We start from the raw sequence: 13383 nt of genomic DNA, 5'->3' as shown, positions 1-13383 counted from the left end.
CACACTAAACTATATAGAAAATCCTGTAGGAGGAATGCCATTTTGCACAGGGACAGTATGCACCCTGGCCATATATTTTGGAATGTTATCAAGGGTCCAACAATGAATGTCAAGACTAAATAATTGTGATGAAATATTCAGGCAAGATGTCCAGATGCTTAGAAAAGAATTTCATGAAAGGGGCTATAAAGCATGTGAGGATGAAAGGTATGGGAGTTACACAAATGGTAAATAAGGCAAAGTCATACTTTTCAAACCAAGTCTTTGAAGCAAAGTCTCTCCCAGGCCATTAGTAATAGGAATAGTGTGCCTATGCCTTTATTTTATACTAGTAATATGACTGTCATAATAAACATCAAGTCAAATTGGTCTATATTGAGTTTAGACAATGACATTTCAAAAGTTGTTGGTCACAGGCCAAATTTTGCTTTTAAGAATAAGAAATCTCTTAAAAGGCAGCTTTGTTTTAAATATGCAAAAGAAAAAGATAAGAGACTAGGTGGTGGTCAGGCAGGTACTAAACAATACCTTACATGCAATTTCTGTACATTTATTAACACATCAGCATGTTTTACTCATCCAGTCGCCCAGTTTGAGTATAAGTTTGAAGATGAAGCTAACTGTCAAACTAGGAATTTGATTTATCTGGTGACAGGCACACTTTGTCACTGTTTCTATGTAGGGAAAAACTAACAGGTCACTGATGAACGAGTCAGGGAGCATATGTATTACATTAGGAATGGTGACACTAAAAATGCCCTACCCAGACACTGCATGCAGAATGAAAATGAACATGGCTTTAGATTTCAAGTTGTTGAAATTATTTCTGAAAATATACGTGGAGGTGATGTGAAAAATTTCACTGAAAGCAGAGAATTGCATTGGATTATTTTATGGCATGCTCATAAATACCCAGGTCTAAATGACAGGGTTTCTATTAAACCTGCATTGAAAGCACAATGTCTCTTTAAATGATAGAAGCTGTAGCTAAGTTTTTACTCTTCTCTGATGTTTATTGGCTGCTTTGAACTAGAGTGAACATATTAAAAGTGTTTGCTGATGTAGTTTTTAATATGGTCTGAAGAAGCACTAATATTTGGTGGGAAAGCGCTTACCTCATTAAACTTAACATTTTATGCTTCCAGTATGTTTCTGTGCTTCTTTTCTTCAGTTATACTTTATAATCAAGGTTTAAAATGAAATGGGTATATATGAGGGTGGGTTTGATGGGTTTTTACCCTCTTTGGGTAATACAGCCACCACAGCTTTCTTACAAGATGGTGGTGCTTCCCCTACTTTTAAAATACTATTAAACAAAATCTTCCATATATTTATCACTTTCTTCCCTTCTAATCTCCTAACTTCCACAGGAATACTATCTGCTCCTGAAGACTTCCCTGCAGATGGATTATACAATAACATTTTATCTCTTCTCCTATCTTAACTATTAGTTAAGAAGCCTCATCTTCTTCTAATCAAGGCATAATTAAGTCTGCACTAAATATTTCCATTTGTGTATTTTCTTGGTTTTCACATTCCTCTGCTTTATACAATTGTTCATAAAGTTTCCAAAATATCCTGATACCTTTGTATGATCTCTAGCTATTTTTCTCGTCTCAACCTCCCCAAGTTTGGTAACAACTCTTTCTTTCTACTTTCTGTTGCCTAAATTGTTGTGCTAAAAGTTCTTGTATTTTTCAGTGGTGCTATCAAAAAATAGGTGCTTAACAGCAACCTTTCTAAAGTCATGCATATTATCCAAATACTACAAGTATTCTCTCTCTCTAGAACTCTGCAGTTGCTCTTCCTCTTGTTCTGTGAGATTTCTGCTTATTCTGAAATAGTTTAACCTTTTTTCAGTCCCTCTGAATAAGTCCTATTACTCTTAACCATATATCTTTCTCTTTAATTTCTACCATACTTATAAACTCCAATTTCATTTTATCCCACTTGTTAGCTACTTCTTCTGGGGGTATTTCTATCTTTCCTAATAACTCTTGAATAATTTCCACAGTCCATAAATTAAATTAAGTGGGAAAGCTCCTGTGTTTTACTTCATTACACTACATTTCTATTAAATTTTTATCAGTATGTGATCAGAAATAGTTATTGAATGTATATCAAAGCTTTCAATTAAATGCACATGTTCCTATGAAATGTAAATATCTACCCAGTCTAGCCCAGTTATTGCACTTCTGGGAATAATAGGCAAATTCTCTTTGAATTCCTACCACTGAATTCATGTATTATATACAAAAAGTTTTCTTAAATCTACCCTCTTTTGTTTTATTCTCCATTGTAGATACCCCTGACACATACTCACTACGACACATACTCACTATTTCAAATAAAGTTCCATTCCCTACCTACAAATAATATTTCCTGCTAAAAGTGGATTATTTCTCCAAAACTTTTCCCAAGCTCCATAAAAGCAGTTTTTTTAGGGAAAAGAAATATATGCTAGCATAATCCTCCTCCTTTGCCAGTAGCCCCTTACTACCACAAATCTACCAGTATTGTCTTTGCTTCCCTTCTATCATTACTGTAGCCTCTCTAGTAATCAGTATTATTACTCCCCTTTTCCTTTGTCCCGGACAGTCTTCTGAATATCCATCCCGGAATCCTTTCAAATTCACATGCTCATTTCTTTCCAAATATGTCTTCTGCAGCATTATTTTTGTACTATGCATTTAATATAATTCAATAATCTTTCCTTTTTGTATACATCTGTAAGGCCATTTACATTCCAAGATATTATGGACAGAGTAGCCATTATGATAAAAAGCTAATATTCCTACTTGTTATACAGGACAGGTTTTTTTAAATGTTAGTTTACAACTTTTGCCTTGATTGCACACACTAATGATTCACACGTTGCTGTTTTATACAGTTGTTTCTTCTCATCTCTGCTTGAACCCATGTCCCATTTCTCAAGACCTTTTGCTTTAATGAAAATTCTCAAAACTAAATACGCCTTCAAAACATCTTCATAACCTGTTAAGTTAGAAGAAATGCACAAAATTATGTACATGCTTAACACATGAAGTTAACCCTCTAGACAGCAGCAATTGGACCACATTGAAAACTGCACCCATAGACATAACCTAATCTAAAATTAAAGTTACCCATGCTAAAGCACATACTATAGCTGGCATTCCTTTTTCTGTTCCTCTCTCAGCTGCGAAAAACAGTTTGTGTGCTTTCAGAAAACATTCTGTTTTAGCCTTAAGAAAAAGCACCCTGGCTAGCTTTAACTACAATTAAATTATGCACTGTTCTATTAAATGCATTAAATTATCAAAGCTGTTGGAGAGACTACAATTTTTTATTCATTCCCCATAATTTCAAACTTTATTTTTCACTGACCCTCTATACATTGTACCCTTAATTTTGCATTTCCATCACAAAAGAATGCTCAAAACTCTCAAGATTAATTGCTTGCAAAGAGGGGAAGAATGCAAGGGTTAAGTAGGATAAGTTGATTCTTCCAACAGAACAAGGTGGCAAAAGATTACCCAATTTGAAGAGATATTTTAGAGTTACACAGTTAAGGATGTTATAAAAACACAAGTGGAAAGCTATAATTCAAAGTGGAAAGGGATGACGATGAAGGAGGGGAGGAAATAAAAGAAATAAGGAGAGAAATTGGGATTTTGGATGCAGATCTTTAAGGAGAATAACAGCAGTTATACAGAATAGTATAGTCATAAGGTAGCAGAAAACATTCTAAGAACTAAGCCAACACAGGAATGGAAAAAGGAGATTCTGCCAATAGGGATGGCTGCAATTAGGGGTACAGCTAATAGGTAAGAGGGGTCTGGAATTTACTAAAGGAAATTGGCAAAGGAACCAACATATTTTGGAACAAATAGAGATGGAAAGATAACAGAATGAGAAGAGGCCAAGAAGACATTTGCACTGCAGGCTAGAGACTGCCTTCCCTATTAGGGATTGATATCAGAGTATAGGCAAATAGAAAATGTTTGGGGAATCCCACAGAAGCTGCTGGTAAAAAAGGGATCATTAGTAGGGCATATAAAATATTGCATGCTAACTATAGCAATCAATCAGAAAAGGTTAGAAAAGACTGGGAAGAGAGATTGGATAAACAATTCATAAAGAAACAATGGGAAGACATATGTACAGTTCAAAAATATGCAACAATGTCTAAAAGATTTAGATTTTTAGCTTGGGAAGCATTTGTATAATTATTTTTAAACCCCAAGCAGAGTTTTTCCCAAGGTAGATGGCAAATGATAGAGATGTGAAAGGGAAGGAAGAGGTAACTGGGAACGTATCTTTTGGAAGTGTAATGAGTAGACAGACTTTAGAAATTTCCTAGAGAGAACTCTGTCAGAAATACTTGGAGTGCAAATGGGTGTTACTAAGGAATTCATTTTTTGACATGGGATGCAGGGCCTGAATTGTCTAGACATAGTAAGACCTTAAGTTTGATTCTGGTTGCTGCTAAAAAAGCAATTACTAGAAAATGGAAATCAAAGCCTAAATCAATCCTGTCTGAAGTAGTGAATATTGTAACAGAGATAAAAGAACTGAAAGTAAGAATATTTAGAAAAGGGTAGGAGTAAATTACAAAGAGAAAATGGAAACTGTGAGTATGATACAGGAAGACAGGAACTGACCGACTTGTGTGATATTGGACTGACTATTTTGCACAGAAGAATACATGTGATACATAATGTTTGTAACTGTGAACATGTTAATATGGTTCGTTTTCTAAATTTATGTAAAAGTGATAATTAAATCTTAGACAGCTTGTCTCCATATAAAAGTAGTTAGCAGAGAAACAGCTAACAACTTGCAGATGTATAATGAGATCTTGATAAATTTCACTCAGAACACAATGTATAGAATTTCCCTGGATAACTGCCTTCAGTTACAGACTTCTAATGTCTTACTGAGAAATTCTGCTGTTGGAAGAAAACTAATATCTTTGCAGATGCAAAAAGCTTAGCATTTTTCATGGCTTTCATCTTCTTGTCTTATTTTCAAGCCTATTTGCTTACAAAAAAAGTTTATAGCTTAAGCCAATTAAACTAGACATCCACCCATTAAAAAACAAGGAAAATTATCATTTTAATTCTGCATATAATATAATATAATCAGTACACTTGTACACTCCCCCCACCCCAACAGCACAATCTTTAACACTCACAACAGTCACTGAAAAGACCTACCGCATTTGAAATGCATCTGAATGCATACTATACAAAACTGCCTTACAATATAACATGTGGTTTATATTATGAAATAAGAGCAAAAATTGTTTTACTTACAGGTACTTCTTTTCCTCTTTAGTGTTCTTCTAAGCATTAAAGACAATGTAGGAATTCAGATTATAGACACCATATTTAATAAAAGGACATGCAAGAACAAGGCACAATTTGCAAACAGCCTGGGGAAATACACCAAAGTACTTTTTCAAGAAGAGGTACATGGACAGTAAAGAGCATTTCTGAGGAAATAGCTTGAAACAGTACAATGAGGGACTCCAAAATGTATTGCATGAACAAAAAGCAAACTTTAAGACAATTTGGGAAAACTAGCTTTTATTTAAGAAACATAACATTATTAATAAACATCTGCATATTACACATGGCCACCTTGTGCAATCTTGCATAGTATGCAAAAGAAAGTTGATATTTAAAAAGTTACTGTTCACGTGTGTAGAGAGAGAAATGAGCAAGCAGCATGTTGTTCTCCAAACGGTGTGCAAATGTGGCAGTCCATGGACACGGGCTATGCAAATTAGGGTTGCCAGCTTTCTTTGCGGCTAAAACTGGACTAAGGCCACGCCCCTTGCATCACCCATAACTCCACCCATTCCCACCTCCTCTCCCATCCATGCCCCACCCATTTTGTAATGTCACCATGACATCAGCTGATGGGAACAGTCTTTTTCTGTTCTGGATGCCTGCTTTCAGCTGATTTACTATGCTTTTCTGTTAAAGGCCAGTTACTATAAGGCCCTTAACAAAGGGTGTCCAATCCTACTGTGTAATGTTACTATTATCCAAATGGTAGTCTGACCAAGAATAAGGCTATTTAGGAGTGGCCTGTACAGTGTCACCATATAGAGATGCAAGTAGTCTAAGAGCTTAAATATGTCTCACAAATATCAGCCACAAAGACTGGTTTAAATATATTTAATAATGAAAGAACAAGACAATACTCAGTAAATCAACACAGTAAATTCAGAGTTCAAAATCACAGGAAATATTTAAAACAACATTGCAGGACAGTCTCAAATAAAGAAAACATCTAAGCTATTCTTTACTATATTCCTACTGGAATCTAAAATAGCTCACATCCTTAACACTCAAAGTCACACTCACAGACCTCATCATTTACTCCTGGCCATCAACTGCAGGGATTAGGCAGTGCCTAATGTTCACCAGGCCAGGCAGGGCATCAGCAAAAAGGGTCCCAAGACAAGTAATGGAACTCAAAGTGAGCAGAGTTCTCAAATCCCTGCTACCAGAATCAGGGGACAAATCCAGAAAAAATAGGAACATTTTTGAAAGTATTAGTACTGTTAACTTGCGAAGTTGACTAATTATTATTATTATTATTTATTAAGTGCAATCTACCTACTCTTCTTCCAAAATCACCAGTTTTTATTTGGGATTGGGGGAAGCAACATTCTGAGCCAAAATCAGGAACAGCTGAGAGGCATGAAACCAAGTGCAATTACTATAAAGTAGACAAAATTACTGGAGCAGGCATAGCTCTCAAGTGTACCACATTCTGAGTCTTAAATATAGTCAACAATCCACATTGAAAGGGACTGTCACACATACAGTGCTAAGACATTTTTGATGGATACCCATGGTAAATAATACAAAATCATATTAATTCAGCTAAACAACAACTATCTAAGATTTTTTTATACTAAAGTCATGAGAGACATGGTGCAGGCAGGTATCAAAATATACAAGTCACAGTACACCCACTAAAAATGTTTATGATTTAGTTATGAAAACTCTTTCTTCAGTTTACTTGGTCAGAATTGCAAAGTGCACTACCCCGGTAAACAAATTCAGACAAATAAAATAAACATGTACTTACAATTAAAAAAAAAAAAAAAGTCTGACACATTTGTAAAATAATAACAGCAAAAGCACTGCCTTGCTCAGAAAAATGGAGCTGCTTACAGGCTTAGAAAACAGAGCTGCTTACATGCTTTTACAGGCTTAGAAAACGGAGCTGCTTACAAGCTTTTACAGGCTTAGAAAATTGTGCTGCTTACATGCAAAAATGGACCTTGCTTGCCTTCAGAATAATCAAGGATAGTGGTTGTTTGCTGTCAATTGCTGGAAGAGGATTGCTTGTCAAAGAAGGTATGTTAGGTATCATTTCAGCAACACAGTGTGAAACGTGTAATGCGCCTTTAACATTCTTCAAGGCCTTGCCCAGTATCAACTATCCAATTTAAATGTCTCCTCCATTTTCAAGCCTGCCTACTCTTGTGCTGTATTACCATCAACATTATGACCCAGATTTTCAACTAGTCTCTGCTATGTGGGTCAGGAAAAGCACACTTCAGAAAATGGACCCTGCTTGCCTTCAGAAAACGGACCCTGCTTGCATGCTTTTACAGGCTTAGAAAACAAAGTTGCTTACATGCAAAAATGGACCCTGCTTGCCTTCTGAAAAAATGGAGCTGCTTATTTACAGGCTTTATGACAGGCTTTATGACATATGGAGTTTGCTTACAGTGGGTGGATGACTATGATAGCAGGCTTAATGTGTTGATAGGGAACCCGCATACTTTTTAAAATTCACGTTTGCGTGTGATGCACGCACATGCATGAGTCCTCCCATTGGGTTCTAGTCTTGCAGGTTGCAGCTGTAAAAGCCCCTCCCCCTTGCACTTTGGTTCCGGAACCTATGCAAAAGGACTAAAATCGCCTCTATGTTTACCCCAAGGTGTCCCTAACTTTGGCTCATTCAAAACCCGGACTTCACGTGTCCGGTTTTGAATGAAATTTATAACCGGGCAATTTCATAAAACTGGACAGCTGGCAACCCTAATGCAAATTAGACTTCTGTTCGTCACAGATGTCCTCACTGTTATGGATTTATGCACCACAAAGATTCAAAGAGGCCAGTACTATAAAACTTTGCATAGGTACTTGTGGCTAGATTTGCTGCACCTATTTACTTCAATAGGGAAACGCTGATTCTTTACCTAGGCAGACTTTAGTTGTGTGGCTACATCTGCCCAATGAAGCTCCAATTCGCAAATACTCAAATTGAGTGATAGGTGATACATAGACATTGACAGGAGGATTTTAGTGGAATTCAGAGGCAAGCTAAGTATGCACATCCCTGAATCACATTACAATCAATAGCACAAGTCTGCCAAACTAAGCAAACCATGCTGCTCAGCACCACAGAATGTTTATGAACAACATCCATGATGTTTATCCACTGGGTACTTCAGGGAAATGGATAAGCAGCCCAAGAGATCCTTCATGGATATCAAAATCTAGGTTTCGGTACATGATATACTGTCAGCACATTCAAAGAGCAAAGCCAATACAGAACAAAATAATAAACTATAAGCATCAATGCTTTCATTTAGAAATGGTAATGATGTACAGAAATAAATCCAAAATAAAACGTATCAAGTCACAATGCATGCACTACCTGCAGTTGAGCTGCTGGGAGATTTACATCAGCTATCATCTCAGTACACGGGTGCTCCACTTGTAGGCGAGGGTTCAGTTCCAAGAAGTGGAAATTACCATCTTGGCTGTACAAGTACTCCACTGTGCCTGCACTCACATAGCCCACCATTTTAGCAAGTCGAACAGCACACTGTGAAAAAGAAGCATGCAATAAGATATACAAAAATCTTTATCTTATTCTGCAAAAACATTTCCATTTTTGTTCAAAGACCATTTGGAAAATGTTCTAATTTATAAAGATAAACTTCCAGGTCAAACATTATCATGTACTCATTCAGATGGAATCATTTGTGTAACCAGTGACTCAGCTAACAAAACTTGTTTTCTGCCCTTTTTTAAAATACAGCTAAACAATACTATGGCTAGTAGGAAATTCAAAGCAAAAATCTTGGAACACTAACTCCTAAACATGCTTAACAATGTAATGCTATGAAATTATAAATATGTTATACCACTCTAGGATCTACATTATCATTTTCAACCAATATTGTTCAATACCTGTATTCACTGGAAGCTTAATATTGCCCATCTCCATCTGGTACATACTGAACAACCCTGTAAATGCAACATTCTCATTGAAAATCTCACTTAGCACCATTAAATTTCATCAGGCAGACATGAAAAATATCTTGTTTTTTTATTTAACACTTCTAAAGGAACACTGAAATGTAAACTTCTATACATGGTTAGTACTATTGAATGTTAGAAAAGAAATGAAACAAATTAAAATATAAAATCCGAAAGCAGAGCATGACAGCTATAATACGTGGGTCAGGTGAAAGGTATGCTGCCACTCGCTCCTTTCTAGGATGAGTACTGGATCACTTGATCTTAGGTCAAACTTGGCCAGTTTTAAGAAAATCCCAGTGCAACCCCCAGCAAACCAGGTATTGAAATCTTATAATTCCACTTCAAGTAATTGCAAGCTTAAACCCTCAGACTTCTACAAACACATTACTTGAAGTGTACTACAAGGAAAGGCAGCAACTATTCTATACCACATTAAAAAAAAAAAATATATATATATATATATATATATATATATATATATATATGTATATATATAGAGAGAGAGATGTAAATTAGAGCGAGTAATATAATTGTCTTTGAGGCACTATAGTTCTACAGCAGCAGCCAACCAACAGACATCTGCAAAGTGGAAATGTCTAACAGCAGTTCTGTACTGGTGGTTCTCAGATCATTCCATTACACGTATAATAATGTACCTGATGAGTGGGGTTAAAGGTAAGACATCTGTCTCGTACATTTGCCCTTTTTTGAAGGCAGCAAAATACATCAGCTAATGAATGTGCAGAATGACTTGTGCATTTATACTGACCCAGCATTTAAAACAAAAGCTCAGCAGCTCAGTTAATTCATTAAAGCCTCATCATGCCTCCAGTAGTTTCTCTAGTAACAGCCTACTGATGCAATTTCATCTTTTGATAAGCGGGCTTTCTTTTAATTTGAAGTAGACACACACACACACATTATTTATATATATATATATATATATATATATATATATATATATATATATATATATATATATATATATATATATAGCTATATATATATATATATAAATATATATATATCTATATATATATATATATATATATCTATATATATATATATATATCTATATATATGTATAGATATATATATATCTATATATATATATATATATATAAATATATATATATCTATATATATATATATATATATATATATACGTATGTATAGGTTTACAATTATAAAGTCGGCGTAGCATCAGACGCTTATAAACTATTCGAACTACAGATGTTCGAATAGTTCATATGTGTGCCGGCCACTTAATTGAATGGAATATTTGCGAATGTTCTGTGCATTCGCAAATATAATGTTCGATTATGTACAGGGATCGTGGTACAGTGCAGTAAGGGAAATACATCCCTTTCCTCACTGTAGTGCGATCTCAGAGTTGGAATATATAGTTAGGGTGGTATGGGGGAGCAGGGGGGCTTGCATGGGATGGTAGGTTTCCTAGTTAGGAAGTTACGGGAAGGGTGGGATTGCTGTTAAGTGCCGAAAATGTTGTGTTCAACATTTTCGGCATTAACAGCCGTTTTTTGACATTAGGACCACAGTGGTGCAGCGGTTAGCATTGCTACCTCACAGCAAGAGGTTCTCTGGTTCGATCCTCGGCTGGGGTGCCTTTTTTGCGGAGTCTGCATGTCCTCCCTGTGGTCACATGGATTTCCTCAGAGTGCTCCGGTTTCCTCCCACATCCCAAAGACATGCTGTAGGTGGACTGGACACACTAAACTGGCCCTAGGTGTGAGTGCGTGCGTGTGCCTTCTGTGGAAGGTTGGGCACCTGGCTGGCAACTAGACACCGTAAAAACCCCACTGCCAATCATGAGTGGACAGGTAAGCTGTTGTGGCAACTCCCAACTGGGAAAAGCCGAAAGAAGAAGAAAAGAATTAGAAGAAGAGGTGATGGTGATGTGTACTTTCGGCGAAACACTTCACTCATAAGTACCTGTTTTTTTAAGTTTTGAGATTTTAATAGTAAACTATATATATATATATATATATATATATATATATATATATATATATATATATATATATATATATATATATATATATATATATACATATATATATATATATATATATATATATATATATATATATATATATATATATATATATACACACACACACACACACACACGTTACAAACAGATGATGCTATTCATGTACCATATAAAGTCTTGATATGGTCAGTAATATATGCGACAGTCTAGTTTAACACAGTCTCTACTATTTTACTGCTGTGTATAATATTTACAGTTTAAGGGAAGAGATGCAATGTATGAGGACTGAGTAGTACTGAAGGTTAACTTTATTATAACATGTTATGTACATCTCCTTTTTTTTTTTTTTTTTTTTTAGCAGTTGACCTGTTTGGTTTCACCTAAGACATGTGTAGCCACAATTCCTGCACACTAAGACAGCTCTCATCCATTTTCCACATCCACTAAGCACCTGTCTGATGAGCAGTTTGTGGAAATGCAGGTGATAATGTCATACCACTAATCGCCATGCAACACAACATGCTTATCACTTTCCTGAAATGAAGGCATTTATCACCTGCATAGTCCAAAGGGACCAAAGTACTGTAATGTAAGGGAGGCCTTTTAAACTTACATAGACCTGTACTACAGGTGGGTCTAGACACACAGGAGCCAAGATGGATGCCTCTGTACCCCTTAATTACAACAGCAACTGATGAAAAAGGAAGAACTACATATCATGCTTCATACAGATTAGCCTTCTAGAATGGTTCATTCAGTGTTGCTGCTATGATTAATATAACATGGTTGTGTATTGCTTCTGTTAATTTGGAAAAAGCATTTGATATGATTGTTGCCAATATTACATTAACCACTGCAGAATTACACCCAGGAATAGAAAAAGATGTTCATGTTTATGAAACAGAGTTGAATTTGTTAGTGATGAAGGCTCAAACTATTTTGTGTTGTAATAATGAAACCTGATATAGGTCAATATTTTTTGTTAGATTAAAGGATAAAAGGATTTAAATGAATATACTGGTAAAAAAGACATCAATAGGGTGTAAGAATCTGATCGGCCTTTAACAATATTAAATTAAGAAATTATGAACATTAAGCATGATTACTTAATTCTGGTAAGAGTTTCATGTCAAGAGAAGTGTTTGTAAAAGTACTGCAGTTATATGATGTAATAATGTCAAAACTTTATGCATCTGGAAGCCTAATTGGAGTCATCTGAATTATTCTCAGACTTGATCTTTGTGTTGATCTTATTATAAGATATTTAATAGTCATGTCTGCAAGGTTTAAGGCACCAGACAGAATTTCATACATGGAACTGACCACACTCAAATTAATTGATTTTGGGGAACTCATGCAATTTATCAATTTAGAAGTTACTATCTGGATTTTAACAGATTGTAATGACAGTACAGTCATTCGGGGAAGGCATTAATTTTATTATAACAATTTCAGATAGTAAAGCAAAACTCACACCTGACCATTTTATAAATTCAGTTCTATTGATTATTTTTATATGAATTAGTGTACTTAACAGATTTGAGATTAGTTTGATCAGTATTCCATACAAGTCAACTGGATTTAAGGATGTGATGATCAGATAAAGCACAAATACTTTATTTAAAATATTTGAGATTTTTTTTAAATATTTAAGATATTTGGAATATCTGATACTGGAAGTTCTAAGCAAATGCTGACACAGCCTATCTAAAATAACTGGCAAACAGAAGCAACATTTTTAAAAAGTTAAATAAAGGTACTGTATAACTATTGAAAAAATAGGGATAAAGAGGAGAATCTTGCCGCGATCCATTTGTAATGTATATTTTTTGGGGAAGCAACTAATTATACCAAGCTAATATAATTAACTCTTCTGGGGAAATAAATTTAGGCTTGGTACAAAAAAGGAAAACATGGTTAACCCTGTCAGACACCTTGGAGGCATCAACAAAAAGGGCAAACAATAATGCAGTTTCTTGTAAGTGTGCAAGGTTAAGAGTTACTTCATGATCAGTGGTAAGGGGAAAGACTTCAGTAATGATCTCTATAGACTGTTTGCTAGAAAAACGTGTAAATTTTATGTCC

General features: G+C 35.3%; 1 protein-coding gene across 1 annotated transcript in view; it reads right to left on the bottom strand.

Moving 5' to 3' along the window:
- Window positions 1-13383, bottom strand: part of ACACB (acetyl-CoA carboxylase beta) — a 1510375-nt gene that overhangs the window by 1265002 nt on the left and 231990 nt on the right. Inside the window, exon 9 of the mRNA XM_044068517.1 lies at window positions 8674-8844. Within this exon, the coding sequence (XP_043924452.1) occupies window positions 8674-8844 (171 nt within the window). The remainder of the gene's footprint in view (window positions 1-8673; window positions 8845-13383) is intronic.

The sequence above is a fragment of the Protopterus annectens genome, chromosome 4.part0 (assembly GCF_019279795.1).
Source record: "Protopterus annectens isolate FY-2018-M chromosome 4.part0, PAN1.0, whole genome shotgun sequence".
Classification (NCBI taxonomy): domain Eukaryota; kingdom Metazoa; phylum Chordata; order Ceratodontiformes; family Protopteridae; genus Protopterus; species Protopterus annectens.
This window is presented reverse-complemented; position numbering and strand designations above follow the sequence as displayed.